The following is an 11260-nucleotide window of genomic DNA, read 5'->3' on the forward strand; positions in this document are numbered from 1 at the left end:
TAACCCAATACAACTCTACATAAAATCTCTCTGCGACTCATACTTTCATTTTCACAAATTGTGAAGAACTTTACCTGTTGCTAGATAAATGGGGTGGTTGTTTGCTGGACTCCATGCCTGGACAGCTGTTCGCTCAATTTCCTTTAGCTTCATTTTCTAGGCTCTAGAAGAAATTTCACACAGTGGTTAGAATAGCTACATAAAATCAACATGAAAATAATCACACCAGTAACAAAATATCCCTGAGAACAAAATGCTTGCAATAGAGAGAAGTTACTTGCTACTTCCTGAACTGGTGAATATAGGATACTTCCTAAACTGGAATGAATTAGGGTACTTTAGAATTCACAAAAAAACCCAACAACAAAAACAAAACTCAGACCAAACAAACTCAGCTGTCTGATCCGAGATTTTCTTTCAAATATAGCTGTCTTTTTCATATACCTCAACTACACGAGAGTTTCTGTAAGAGGAAAAGTATCTAAGTTAAACAACATACTCAGTTTTTTGGTCCTGGCTGGTTTAAATCAGCTGCAGAAATTAATTTAATTAAATGTGTTTGCAAAGCACTAGTTGCTCTCTCTGGATGAGCTGATATCAGTATATACATCGGCAAAAAGGGAGCAGAAAGAATATCTAAGGCAGGCTAAATTCCAAGCAGAAAAGTGACGTGGCAACAGAAAACAAAGTGCACTGCTATTGCGTGCCAATTCAGTTAATGTACTTTGTTCTCACTCCTCTGAGAAACAAAAGAAAAAAATTAATTTGACTTTCTGCTTGAGTTTATAAATGGTAGAACGTGAGAAGAACTGATACAGAAGTAACTACTGGTATTCAATCTCAGCTCTGACAATTATTTTATTATACTCTGGATAGATCAACTGACACCTGTAAAATGAGAACACGATTTCCCTGTGTTACTGGACAGAGATTATTTAGGCAATAATGTAGCGGGATAACTGAAAGTCAAACCACAGCAGGCAGCCAGGAAGTTGCAAAACTGAATATAGATACAAATTACTGTTCCATACAGGATCCCCTTCTTGCAAAGGAGAAAGCACTCAGTGCCTCTCCAATCCAGACTATGCCCAGGCCTTCTAGGCATGGCAGTAACATAAATGACATATAGACACAAAATTCACAGGCTAGGGGATCCCTCTAACAAGTAGTTCCTAAATCGTTCAAGCTTGGCTGCAGTGCAGGTTTTTAACTCTAGCTGAACCGAGCTGCTAACTATGCACTCAGGTGATACAATGCTGAATAAAGTAAAGCTGGCAGCAGGCAGCACAGCAAAAGAATCTGCATCTTGCCAGCTCACTGTGCTTAACCTCTCCTGGTTGCTTGACACTGCCCACGTTAGCCTGGCTGACAGCTAAGCAACAGTCGCACAGCTCTTTCTTCAGATGCAAGGCTACAAGGGTCAGTACTTAAGAGTCTGGCCCTACTCAGGCCACAGCACGGATGTTTATTTGTCACCAAGTCCACAAAGGTAGCTTGCTGTGGCCAGCCCACTGTCTGTCCAAACCATCAAAAAAACCCACCCAGTTTTGAAAAAGCCTCCTGTTGTCATGTGGCTTATATGAAGCCTCCTGAGGTCCACACAGGGGAAACGTGGTCAGCATCGCTTCCATGTCTTAGACCTCATGACTAATAAACTTCACACTCCTTTTAGGGTTTCTTCTCTACCACCAGTCAGAAGCTAAGGACATTCTCTTCAACCACCCCATACCCCCTGCACTGTCAGGACATACTGTTTGATTAGAATTTATTTAACACTTTTTAGCACTAGTCTGCGGCAGTACCACTGAGATCAAAGTGCCTATTGCTTTTGTCACATCAGCCTTATCCCAACTTAGCTAAGGCCCACAGCAATCTGAACAGAACTCTTGTATAATAAAACAAGCACAACTATTTCCCCATGCAGCTCAGGAACAGAGGTGGAATGATCCTCTCCTCACACCGTAACAGACTTGTAAAGCTTACTTTCCCACCTTTTGGCACACACTATGCAGAAGTGCCAAGAAGTTCCAGCGCCTACTCATCTGTCTCCCATACTAGCACAGGGACACTATCCATGTCTCCTCTCTTCAATGAAAATATCCCCAGGAGTCAGGTGTATATGCAATAGGCCGTTGCTGGCACAAAGCACCATTTGACTACACAGACATGCGGGTGCGGAACAGCCGCTCTGTTCCTTACCAGCCCCCTTCTTGTCTCTTTCTCCTCCAGTTATAATCAATCAATTGTAGTAGCTAGCTGTACATAGAGACCTCACTGATCCTGAGCTTTTGAGAGGGCAACTCCCCTGCAAACATTATTTGACAATAGTCAGGAGACCTTTTCTTTCTAGTAAGTTAACTGGTAAGGAAGCGATGAGGACTGCTGCCATCACAAACTTAGCTAGGTGAATGGTGCAAGCTCCCATTCCATACTCCCTGTGCTGGACTGACTGCACAGCTGACACAACTAGCATTTAACACACAAAGACAAGCCACAAAAAATGTGCAGAACTACACTGACCATTGTCCAGCTTGCCTTGTCAATAGAGCATTTTGTGTAAGAAAATTAACATTACTGTTTTCTTTTCATAAACTTAAGTCAGGACAGAACATGAAGGTAAAGTGTCTTGCCTGTGATAACTCACCTAGACACAGGAAAAGCAAACAAAGCACCATTTAGAGTGGCTCAGTATCACAGAATAACTGCAGAAGTGCTGGATCATAGGTATTGATCAGGTACAATGTGTCCCTGGTCCTCAAGGCAAAGCAGCAGTAGTGCCAGCAGACTTGGGAAGGCCCTCAGGAGATGTATAAGAAGCCAAGATCCCAGAATCCCACCATCTCTTAAGCATCTCCTGCCAATTCAGCTCCGTTGCAGCTGAGGTTCTGTGGAGATGTACCAGCATCTTAAATTAGTGGGCTCTGAGTATGGAAGGGGAAAAACCGTCTGAATCGAGTCATACTCTCCAAGAAGCGATCATCTTATACACTGTGTATGTCTGTATGACAGGACCCACGATTCTTAAAGCAAGAAAAAGCCCTTCTTCAGCAACCTCTGGTGGCTGCCCGAGAAAATTCACAAGAAACGGACTCCTCCACAGGAGAATTTTTAGGGAGAGATTGCCACCTGCTGACATCTCCCAAAATAGCATCTAAGACTTCTGAGAAAGCTTACGCTTTTCTCAAGATCTCTAATTAATTAATCATGACAATTCCTCCTCCTCCAGACAGCCGATTACAGATCTAACCTAATAATGAAGGGGGGTGGGGGGGTGGTGCGCAGGACAGAGGCAGCATCTCCCCGCAGCCTCAGTTTTCTGCAAGTGCCCTTAAAAGGTAACACGGTCTGCAAAGGGAAATCCAGCGTTTGGGATCACTCCTCTCCGCTGGGAATTGGAGACAACACAGGCAACAGCGCAAAGAAAAGCGCATGTTCCCAATCCTGACGGCCACGTAAACAACGCTGACAGAGGCAAAAATTCCTCACCTCCTCTAACCTGAAATACTCGTGGTTTCAAGGTACGTCGTAAAAGACCGCGGGTGGTGTTGTATCAGCTAATTGACCCTCTAAGCTGCCATGATAATCACTCCCGGTATCGCTCCAGTAAAGCCTTCTCGCTCCACCTAGATACTGTCAGTCAGAAATCCCCTCCCACTGCCTTTCCCAATCCTCCTCCCGTCGCCGGGCTCCCAACCATTCGTCTTCGAAAAGTTCCTGCCGCTGGCGGGCCTGCAGCACAAAGGGAGCGGATCCTCCGACCCCGCAGCTAAAGCTGGAACCGGGGCAGAACCCGAGAGACCCGTCCAAGGTCACCCGGGTGACAAGCGGCCCCGCTAAGAACCGAAAAAAGGCCTCTCAGCCCCGCAAGCCACGCATCCCGGGGTCGGCTGCGAGCCTCGGCAGCCCCGCTCCGCCGGCACCGCGCGGGGAGCCGAGGACGCCGGGGCCTCCTCGCGGCCGGGGAGGAGGTGGGGGGGAGGGAGGAAGGGGGGCGGCGGCCCTTACCGGCTGCTGCCCGTCCCGCAGCGCTCGCGACCGGAGCCCAACGGCGGCTGCGCCGGCCCCGCCCCCGCGGGCGGCCCGCGGCCTTCCGGAGCGAGCGGGAGGCAGGGCGGCGCGGGTCGGGAAGGGGTGAACCTGCGGAGGGGAACTTGGGGTGCTGGGGGTGAGAAGCTCGACGCGAGCCGGCAAGGCGCGCTCGCAGCCCGGAAGGCCAACCGTGTCCTGGGCTGCATCAAAAGGAGCGTGGCCAGCGGGGCGAGGGAGGTGATTCTGTTCCTCTCTTGTGAGACCTCATCTGGAGTCCTGTGTCCAGTTCTGGAATCCTCAACATAAGAAGGAGATGGAGCTGTTGGAACGGGTCCAGAGGAGGGCTACAAGGATAATCAGAGGCCTGGAGCATCTCCCATTGGAGGACTGGCTGAGAGAGCTGGGGTTGTTCAGCCTGGAGAATGCTCCAAGGAGACCTTATAGTGACCTTCCAGTACCTGAAGGGGCTGCAAGAAAGCTGGGGAGGGACTGTTGACAAAGGTTTGTAGTGATAGGAGTAGGGGAAATGGCCTTAAACTGGAGAGAGGCAGATTTAGACTAGACATAAGGAGGAATTTCTTCACAGTGCAGGTGGGGAGGCACTGGCACAGGTTGCCCAGGGAAGTTATGGCTGCTGCCTCCCTGGAGGTGTTCAAGGCCAGGTTGGATGGGACCTTGGGCAGCCTGAGCTAGTGGGATGTGTCCCTGCCCACCACAGGGTGTTTGGAACTGGATGATCTTTAAGGCCCCTTCCAACACAAACTATCCTATGATCCTATTAAAAACAAAAGTGCAGAGAGGCCCAGAGCTCGGTGCTCTTGGATGAAAGCCCAGGTGCAGCAGAATAGGTCTGGCCAGAGTTGCACTTGCTCATTAGCCTTTTCCTACTACTGCTGCCTGCAACTCTGCTGTCAGACTCAAGCTATGCACTGCAAGGCTCCATGCCTCACTAGTGCTCCCTAGTATTTGTGCAGTTTCACTGAAGAGGGCATATGGACCAGGAAGAGATCAAAACCAAATCCCAGTAAGAATGGACAGTTATTCACAAGGTGTGACACTCCCAAGCACCAGAACCTGCCACTCTGGTTTTGCCTGTCATTTCACATTAAATTATGACATTTTAGTTCAACTCCAAGCAGCAAACACAGCCGGCCACTTGGTAACAGGCAATATCTCCTGCATTAATACGCTTAGCTAAGGAATGTTTGTGCACAAGGTACATAAACTAGTAGCGGTCCTAAGACTGTACTCAGAACTTTGCCCCAGACATACCAGCCTGTTTAGAAAAAACAGCAAAGGTCATTCACTTTCACTGGCCATTGTTCAGCCTTCTCAAACCAACAGAAGACAACTAGTACAGTAGGCTTCATTGATATATTTCACTGCAGTTAGTGGCTGAACATTGAATAACAAGCATTAACGTATGCCACAGTGAGCACTAGAGAAGATGCCAACCGCTCAGAGTTGTGTCAGCTCTGTACTTCAGCAGCTTTCAGATTTCATAGTGTGTCACCACTGGTGGCTCTTTATTGGGGTCTCCTCCTCTCTCTAGATACAGGTCATTGAAGGGATATTGCTTCGGTCCCTAAAAGGAAACACAAAGAGCAGCAAATTCACCGTATTCACCAAGTAAGTTAATGGGTAAGGGAAAAAGTATCATTCCATCCCACCCCCACCCAAATCAAGGCTTGTCATTTACAACTTAAATTTCTATTTCCTCAGTGCTTCGGCAGAAATATTAGAGTACAAGGGAAATAAATTCAGAGATAGTGTTCTTTGTATAAGCCCATGCCCTTTAACAGAAAAATTAAGGTGGTCTTGCATTTAATCTTAACCAACAGGTCATCTTGCAGCACGAGGATAATACACTGCAAAAACTGTCTGTGTTTTTCACAAGTACATTCCAAATGATCCAGATCATGAGATGTAGATAAAAAACACACGGCAAGAGATAAAGCATCTCCATTGAGCAGACACACAGGGGAGGAGAATACCCAGACCAAAGAAGGGATGCTGTAAGAAGTATAGCTTAAAATTATTTCCCTGTGAACAGAAACGGCTCACTATGAAACAGAACCTGTGAGTTGAGCCAAGCCAGTCAACAGAACTACCCAGGCTGGGTGAGGCCCTTGGACTTGCCTTCGCCCATCCCTGCCAGCAGCAGGGCTTTGGATTCACAGTCACCACCCAGTTTCAGCAAAACCACTCTTCTGGGCATTGGCAGTCACAAGAAGCCCTGCTACTTTTCCTCCCCTTACTCACCACAGGCATGTAAGATGGGTACATCTCTCCAAGACCAAACATGATCAGCATGGTACTCAAAAAGACAAGGAAGTGTTTGCGCATGGTATGCCAGGGAATTGGAGTGGGGGATGTATCAACACGGGTCCGGAGATACATGTCAAAGTCCCAGTGCATCTAAAGAACAAAGGAAAACTGCTGCACATTTACCAACAGCAATCAAGCTCCTTTTATCAAGGGAAGAAACGCTTTACAGCATTCATAAAACTGCCAGATGATGTTGCATCTCCACCTTGAAAGCGGAGATAAAGTCACAGAGGAAACAAGCCACAAGTTGTCACAGTAAAACCTGGGACTCCAAATTCCATCCTATGCTCATACCAGACAATATGCTTAGTTACAGGATAGCAGCACCTTTTATATCTGTGTATGATCACTCCACCTTAGATTTGTTCCTGTTGAAAAGGCATGATATAAATTTGTACCCTCATTAATGGAAGTTCAGTCACAAGCCCAAAGAGAAGTAGTAGTGTTATTGGAAACAAAGAAGCAACTACCCGCCACTGGGAAGCTGCTTCCTCAAAACACCTGCCACTGTTACTCCATGACAAAGAGCAGGGCTGGTAGCAAGCTAATACTGTTCCTCATTGAAGTAGAAAGGCATTTAAGCTTCTGCCTTGAACTACACATAGGGAAGTCCCACGCATATTCTGCCTGTAGTCTCCTCTCACACTAACGAAAGCAGAGAACCCATTAATTTGCAGGTCAAGTACTGCTTCCAGCTCCCTAGCTTTCTGCTTTACACAGAGAGCTATCAAACGCAGAGAAAATATCTTTATTCATTATTCTAGCCCCCAAAAAACCCCTTCAATGTAGCAATAGCTACTTCCATTGTACTAAAAGGACCTTACACAAACGATGGCTTCTTTGCTGAACAATTCTGAACTAGGCTCTCATACACAGTCAGATCATGCAGAGAAAAAGGATGAGACTTTCCTATTTCTACAGAAAACTTAAGTTTTTAAAGTCTTCCTCTATTGTAATAAGATATCAATGTTCTTCAGCACTTTCAAAATACTTACTCTGATGGTCACAGCCTAAGTTTACTTCCAACTGACTGTTCCAACTCTTGGGGATGCAATTACACAAATAATTAAACAGAAAGCACTAACAAGATGTGCATGTTAGTATTTAGTAACAACAGCACTGTAATCACAATCATAACGAGAAGTAGTATTAGCACTCCTACCGGCTCTCCCCAGTTATGCCTCATGTCCTGCTGGTCCCACTGGTACCAGGGGTCTCTCTCATGATGAGACTTATCAGGGAGCTTGGGATAGTCTCCATACCTGTGAGAAACAGACAGACAACCCCCACAAGAATACAAGGAATATGTATTAATTTAGAATCATAGAATTGTTTGGGTTAGAAGGGACCTTAAAGATCATCCAGTTCCATGCCCCCAGCAAAGGGCTCCCACTAGATCAGGCTGCCCAAGGCCCCATCCGACCTAGCCTCGAACACCTCCAAGGATGGGGCAGCCATAACTTCCTTGGGCACCCTGTTCCAGTGCCTCAGCACTCACATGAAGAAATTCCTCCTTACGTCTAGTCTAAATCTGCTCCTCTCCATTTTACACCCATTGCCCCTGCTCCTACTACTACAAACCTTTGCAAACAGTCCCTCCCCAGCTTTCTTGTAGGCCCCCTTCAGGTGGTGGAATGTAGTCACATTTTATATAAAACAGATTAGATTAGGCCTATGGAAACAGGAGACTTGAACATTACTTGGATTTTATAGCTCCTCTGTATGCACATTTTTAAAATGCATACATGCAACTAACACAACCATCATCACCTTGATACATTGTAACAAACAGTGGCTTCACATTGGCCTTTTTGGGCTATACCATCTGGAAAAAAATGCATGCTTAACTGAATAGCAGAATCCTAGATATCCAGTATTCTGCACATATGAAACTACCCGCCAACACTTAAAATATCTGCTGAGGTTATTTATTCCAGGGAAAGCTGCCGGTGCATCCCTCTGGTCCTTGCATTACAAGAGCACACGAAGCCCCTGATGCAGTGTTTATTCAGAGCTTTCCCATTCTGAGAGGCAGGCGTGTGCCTTCAGAGCCCTAAGCTGATGACACTGCACCCATGGCCCCTAACCATAAAATCATAGACTCACCAGGTTGGAAAAGACCCACTGGACCATCGAGTCCAAACATTCCCATCCACCACTAAACCATGACCCCTCAGCACCTCGTCCACCCATCCCTTAAACACCTCCAGGGAAGGTGACTCAACCACCTCCCTGGGCAGCCTCTGCCAGTGCCCAATGACCCTTTCTATGAAAAATTTTTCCTAATGTCCAGCCTAAACCCCCCTGGCAGAGCTTGAGGCCATTTCCTCTTGTCCTGTCCCCTGTCACTTGGGAGAAAAGGCCAGCTCCCTGCTCTCCACAACCTCCTTTCAGGTAGTTATAGAGAGCAATGAGGTCTCCCCTCAGCCTCCTCTTCTCCAGGCTAAACACCCCCAGCTCTCTCAGCCGTTCCTCATAAGGCCTGTTCTCCAGCCCCTTCACCAGCTTTGTTGCTCTTCTCTGGACTCGCTCCAGAGCCTCAACATCCTTCTTGTGGTGAGGGGCCCAGAAATGAACACAGGATTTGAGGAGCGGTCTCACCAGTGCCGAGTACAGAGGGAGAATAACCTCCCTGGACCTGCTGGTCATACCGTTTCTGATACAAGCCAAGATGCCATTGGCCTTCTTGGTCACCTGGGCCACTGTTGGCTTATGTTTAGTCGCTGTCAACCAACACCCCCAGGTCTTTTGGGGCGATTCCCAGGTCTAAGGGGGATTCCGGCCACAGGGACGCCCAGCTCACCCGAAGCCGTCGTCGGGGTAGGGCTCGTAGTCCTCCACTCGCATGTTGTACTTCTTGGCGGCGGCGGCGCGCTCCTCCGGCGTGCGGGGGTACGGCCCGGGCAGCAGCTCCTTGGGCAGCTCCGAGGCTGGCGGGAGAGCAGCGCGCCGGGGTGGGCGAGGGCCGGGGAGGTCGCGCCGCCCTCGTCCTCGCCCTTGCCCTCCTCCACCGCCCCGCGCCCCTAACCGCTCCCGCCGCCCCGCTCACCCGCCCGCGCCCCTGCGGGCGCCGCTGCCGCTGCCACGCGCGTCACCCACAGCCGCGCGGCCGCCCGGGGCCAGAGGACACGGCGCAGCCCGGACGCCGCCATCGCCCCCAGCGCGCAGGCGCGGCCGGAGGGGGCGGGGGCCGCACGGGGCGTGGTCAGAGTGATAGATGGGCGGGGTTGTCGTGGGGCGTGGGGTCGCGGTGGGCGCGGCCGCGATGGGGACGGGGCGATCAGCGACCTCCGGCGACACTGTCCGGGGCGTTAATTAATCAGCCCCCGTTGTTAAGATACTGACACAAAACCTAATGGAAGACGAGGGCGACAGCGTGATCTTTCTCCCTGGCTGCCACCGCCAGAAGCGGGGTAATAGGAATATATGGCAGGTATTGCCTTCCAGAGGCGGCAGGCTCCTGCAGTGCAGCCTGGTCGATGCTCCATCGGATCGATGCGTGGCTGGTGGTGTTATGCAAATTGCCTTTTTTGTATCAGCATCGATATTATTAAAGTTAATATCCAAATGTAATCGCCTTGTCTCTGCAGAGCCAAGGAAGGGCAAAGAGCTGAACTGGTATGTTAGTTTAGCGATTCCATTCCTCAGACATAAGCGATATGTTATTACAGGCACAATCAATACGAGCATTAAAGGATTTTGTGGTTTACTTCATTATGTAAACTCTGTGGTAGTTGAACTCATTTTCCTTCAGTTATTCACATCAGCTGTAATGGGTAATGTCTCTATAATGACCTGTGTTATAAACCTCTGCAGCTCAAAAACTATCATGGAAAATTTGTCATTAAACTCATTCCTTTTAATAACAACATTAATTGTAAACCTACTAGATGAACGAAAATAGTGATGAACCACAATGATCTACGTGACACGCAGCCTGCCTGAGGTGAGGAAATTGTCGCAGGCTGGAAAGAGATCGTTTCACTTATCCTGAAGATAGGCCTCGTCACATTGCTTTAGGGATAATGTCTGAATTCAGCCAACTCCCTTACAACCAACAACGCAGTGGGGTTAGAACGTCAATTAGTTATTTAATAAACTTACTAGCTCAGTGCCTGACCCTCCAGTGCAGAGGCTGCTCTTGTTCTCTACACATCAGCATTTGGTGCCTGTCTCACCCCTGCTGTGTGCAGTTCTCTGGGGACAGCAGCAGTGTGCTGGAAATGGGGACCTTTGGCTCCTGGCTTTGGTCTGGGCTCAGACAGTGCTGCAAGCCCAGATCGCAGTCAGCTGCTCCTTACACTGGCTCGTCACCACTAAGAATTTACTCTCTGGCTTATATTTGAGTCTTCCTCTCAAACTTCCTAAGCACCCAAATATATTTGCAATTGTATTGTAATTTTTTTTTGCCCCTACAGGAGCAATGCTGTCCATTTAAAGGGCAACGTGGCATTCACTTCTGCAGAAACTGAGCATATGAATGAATTTTGGAAGGACAGAGGAACATAGATTGCATTACTCTCAGAGGCAAAGCTCCACGCAGCCACAACAGCAAATACATCTGCTGTAGGATGAAACCACTGAATGCCAGCAGCTAACACTTTCTCCAGAGCTGATGCCTAATGTGGTTCTCATTCTTGGGAAACAGCAGTCATCATTCTGGCTGCTTCCAAGTTAAAAGCAAAATTTTGACTTTGTCTCCTGTAATAGACACACACCAAGAAAAAAAAATTTATAGTTATGGCTTGAGGCACGCAATTCATGATATTGTGCTAAAGTGATGCAGCCACAGGCTAGAAAGGGGGGGGGGGGAAGTTACGCTGAGCACCGCTGCGGATATTTTCTCTTAGCAAGTATAAATCGCACCGCACGGCGCCAGTGCGCGTTCTCCACGGGCAAGGGT

General features: G+C 48.2%; 3 protein-coding genes across 6 annotated transcripts in view; all 3 read right to left on the minus strand.

Annotated features, from left to right (window-relative positions):
• SEC31B (SEC31 homolog B, COPII coat complex component) overlaps positions 1 to 5429 on the minus strand; it is a 34863-nt gene extending 29434 nt beyond the window's left edge. For 2 of the 4 annotated variants that reach the window (XM_069864268.1, XM_069864265.1), the window contains exons 1-2: positions 4006 to 4047; positions 75 to 163 (exon numbers count right to left, since the gene is read on the minus strand). In XM_069864268.1, coding sequence (XP_069720369.1) covers positions 75 to 153 — 79 coding nt within the window. In that variant the 5' untranslated portion in view covers positions 154 to 163; positions 4006 to 4047. Of the gene's footprint in view, positions 1 to 74; positions 164 to 444; positions 608 to 4005; positions 4048 to 5301 lie in introns of those variants that run through there. The other 2 variants (XM_069864266.1, XM_069864267.1) reach the window with 2 other exon arrangements.
• The window catches only part of LOC138724321 (broad substrate specificity ATP-binding cassette transporter ABCG2-like), a 434882-nt gene that overhangs the window by 159352 nt on the left and 264270 nt on the right, over positions 1 to 11260 (minus strand). The window lies entirely within an intron of this gene.
• On the minus strand, positions 5385 to 9539 carry NDUFB8 (NADH:ubiquinone oxidoreductase subunit B8). Its single transcript, XM_069864303.1, has 5 exons — positions 9407 to 9539; positions 9161 to 9287; positions 7520 to 7619; positions 6292 to 6447; positions 5385 to 5614 (listed from the first exon to the last, which is right to left on the minus strand). The coding sequence occupies exons 1-5, from the start codon at positions 9507 to 9509 to the stop codon at positions 5522 to 5524; spliced, it is 579 nt and encodes a 192-aa protein (XP_069720404.1). The 5' UTR covers positions 9510 to 9539; the 3' UTR covers positions 5385 to 5521.

The sequence above is a fragment of the Phaenicophaeus curvirostris genome, chromosome 9, assembly GCF_032191515.1.
Source record: "Phaenicophaeus curvirostris isolate KB17595 chromosome 9, BPBGC_Pcur_1.0, whole genome shotgun sequence".
Taxonomy (NCBI): domain Eukaryota; kingdom Metazoa; phylum Chordata; class Aves; order Cuculiformes; family Cuculidae; genus Phaenicophaeus; species Phaenicophaeus curvirostris.

What these genes read in the sequence shown, in the direction of transcription:
- NDUFB8 (XM_069864303.1), bottom strand. Translation starts at nt 9,509, where the DNA reads ATGGCGGCGTCCGGGCTGCGCCGTGTCCTCTGGCCCCGGGCGGCCGCG. An exon ending in GGCATAACTGGGGAGAGCCG is followed by an intron (nt 6,448 to 7,519) that starts GTAGGAGTGCTA and finishes TTTGTTCTTTAG; the next exon opens with ATGCACTGGGACTTTGACAT. An exon ending in ACCCATCTTACATGCCTGTG is followed by an intron (nt 5,615 to 6,291) that starts GTGAGTAAGGGG and finishes GTTTCCTTTTAG; the next exon opens with GGACCGAAGCAATATCCCTT.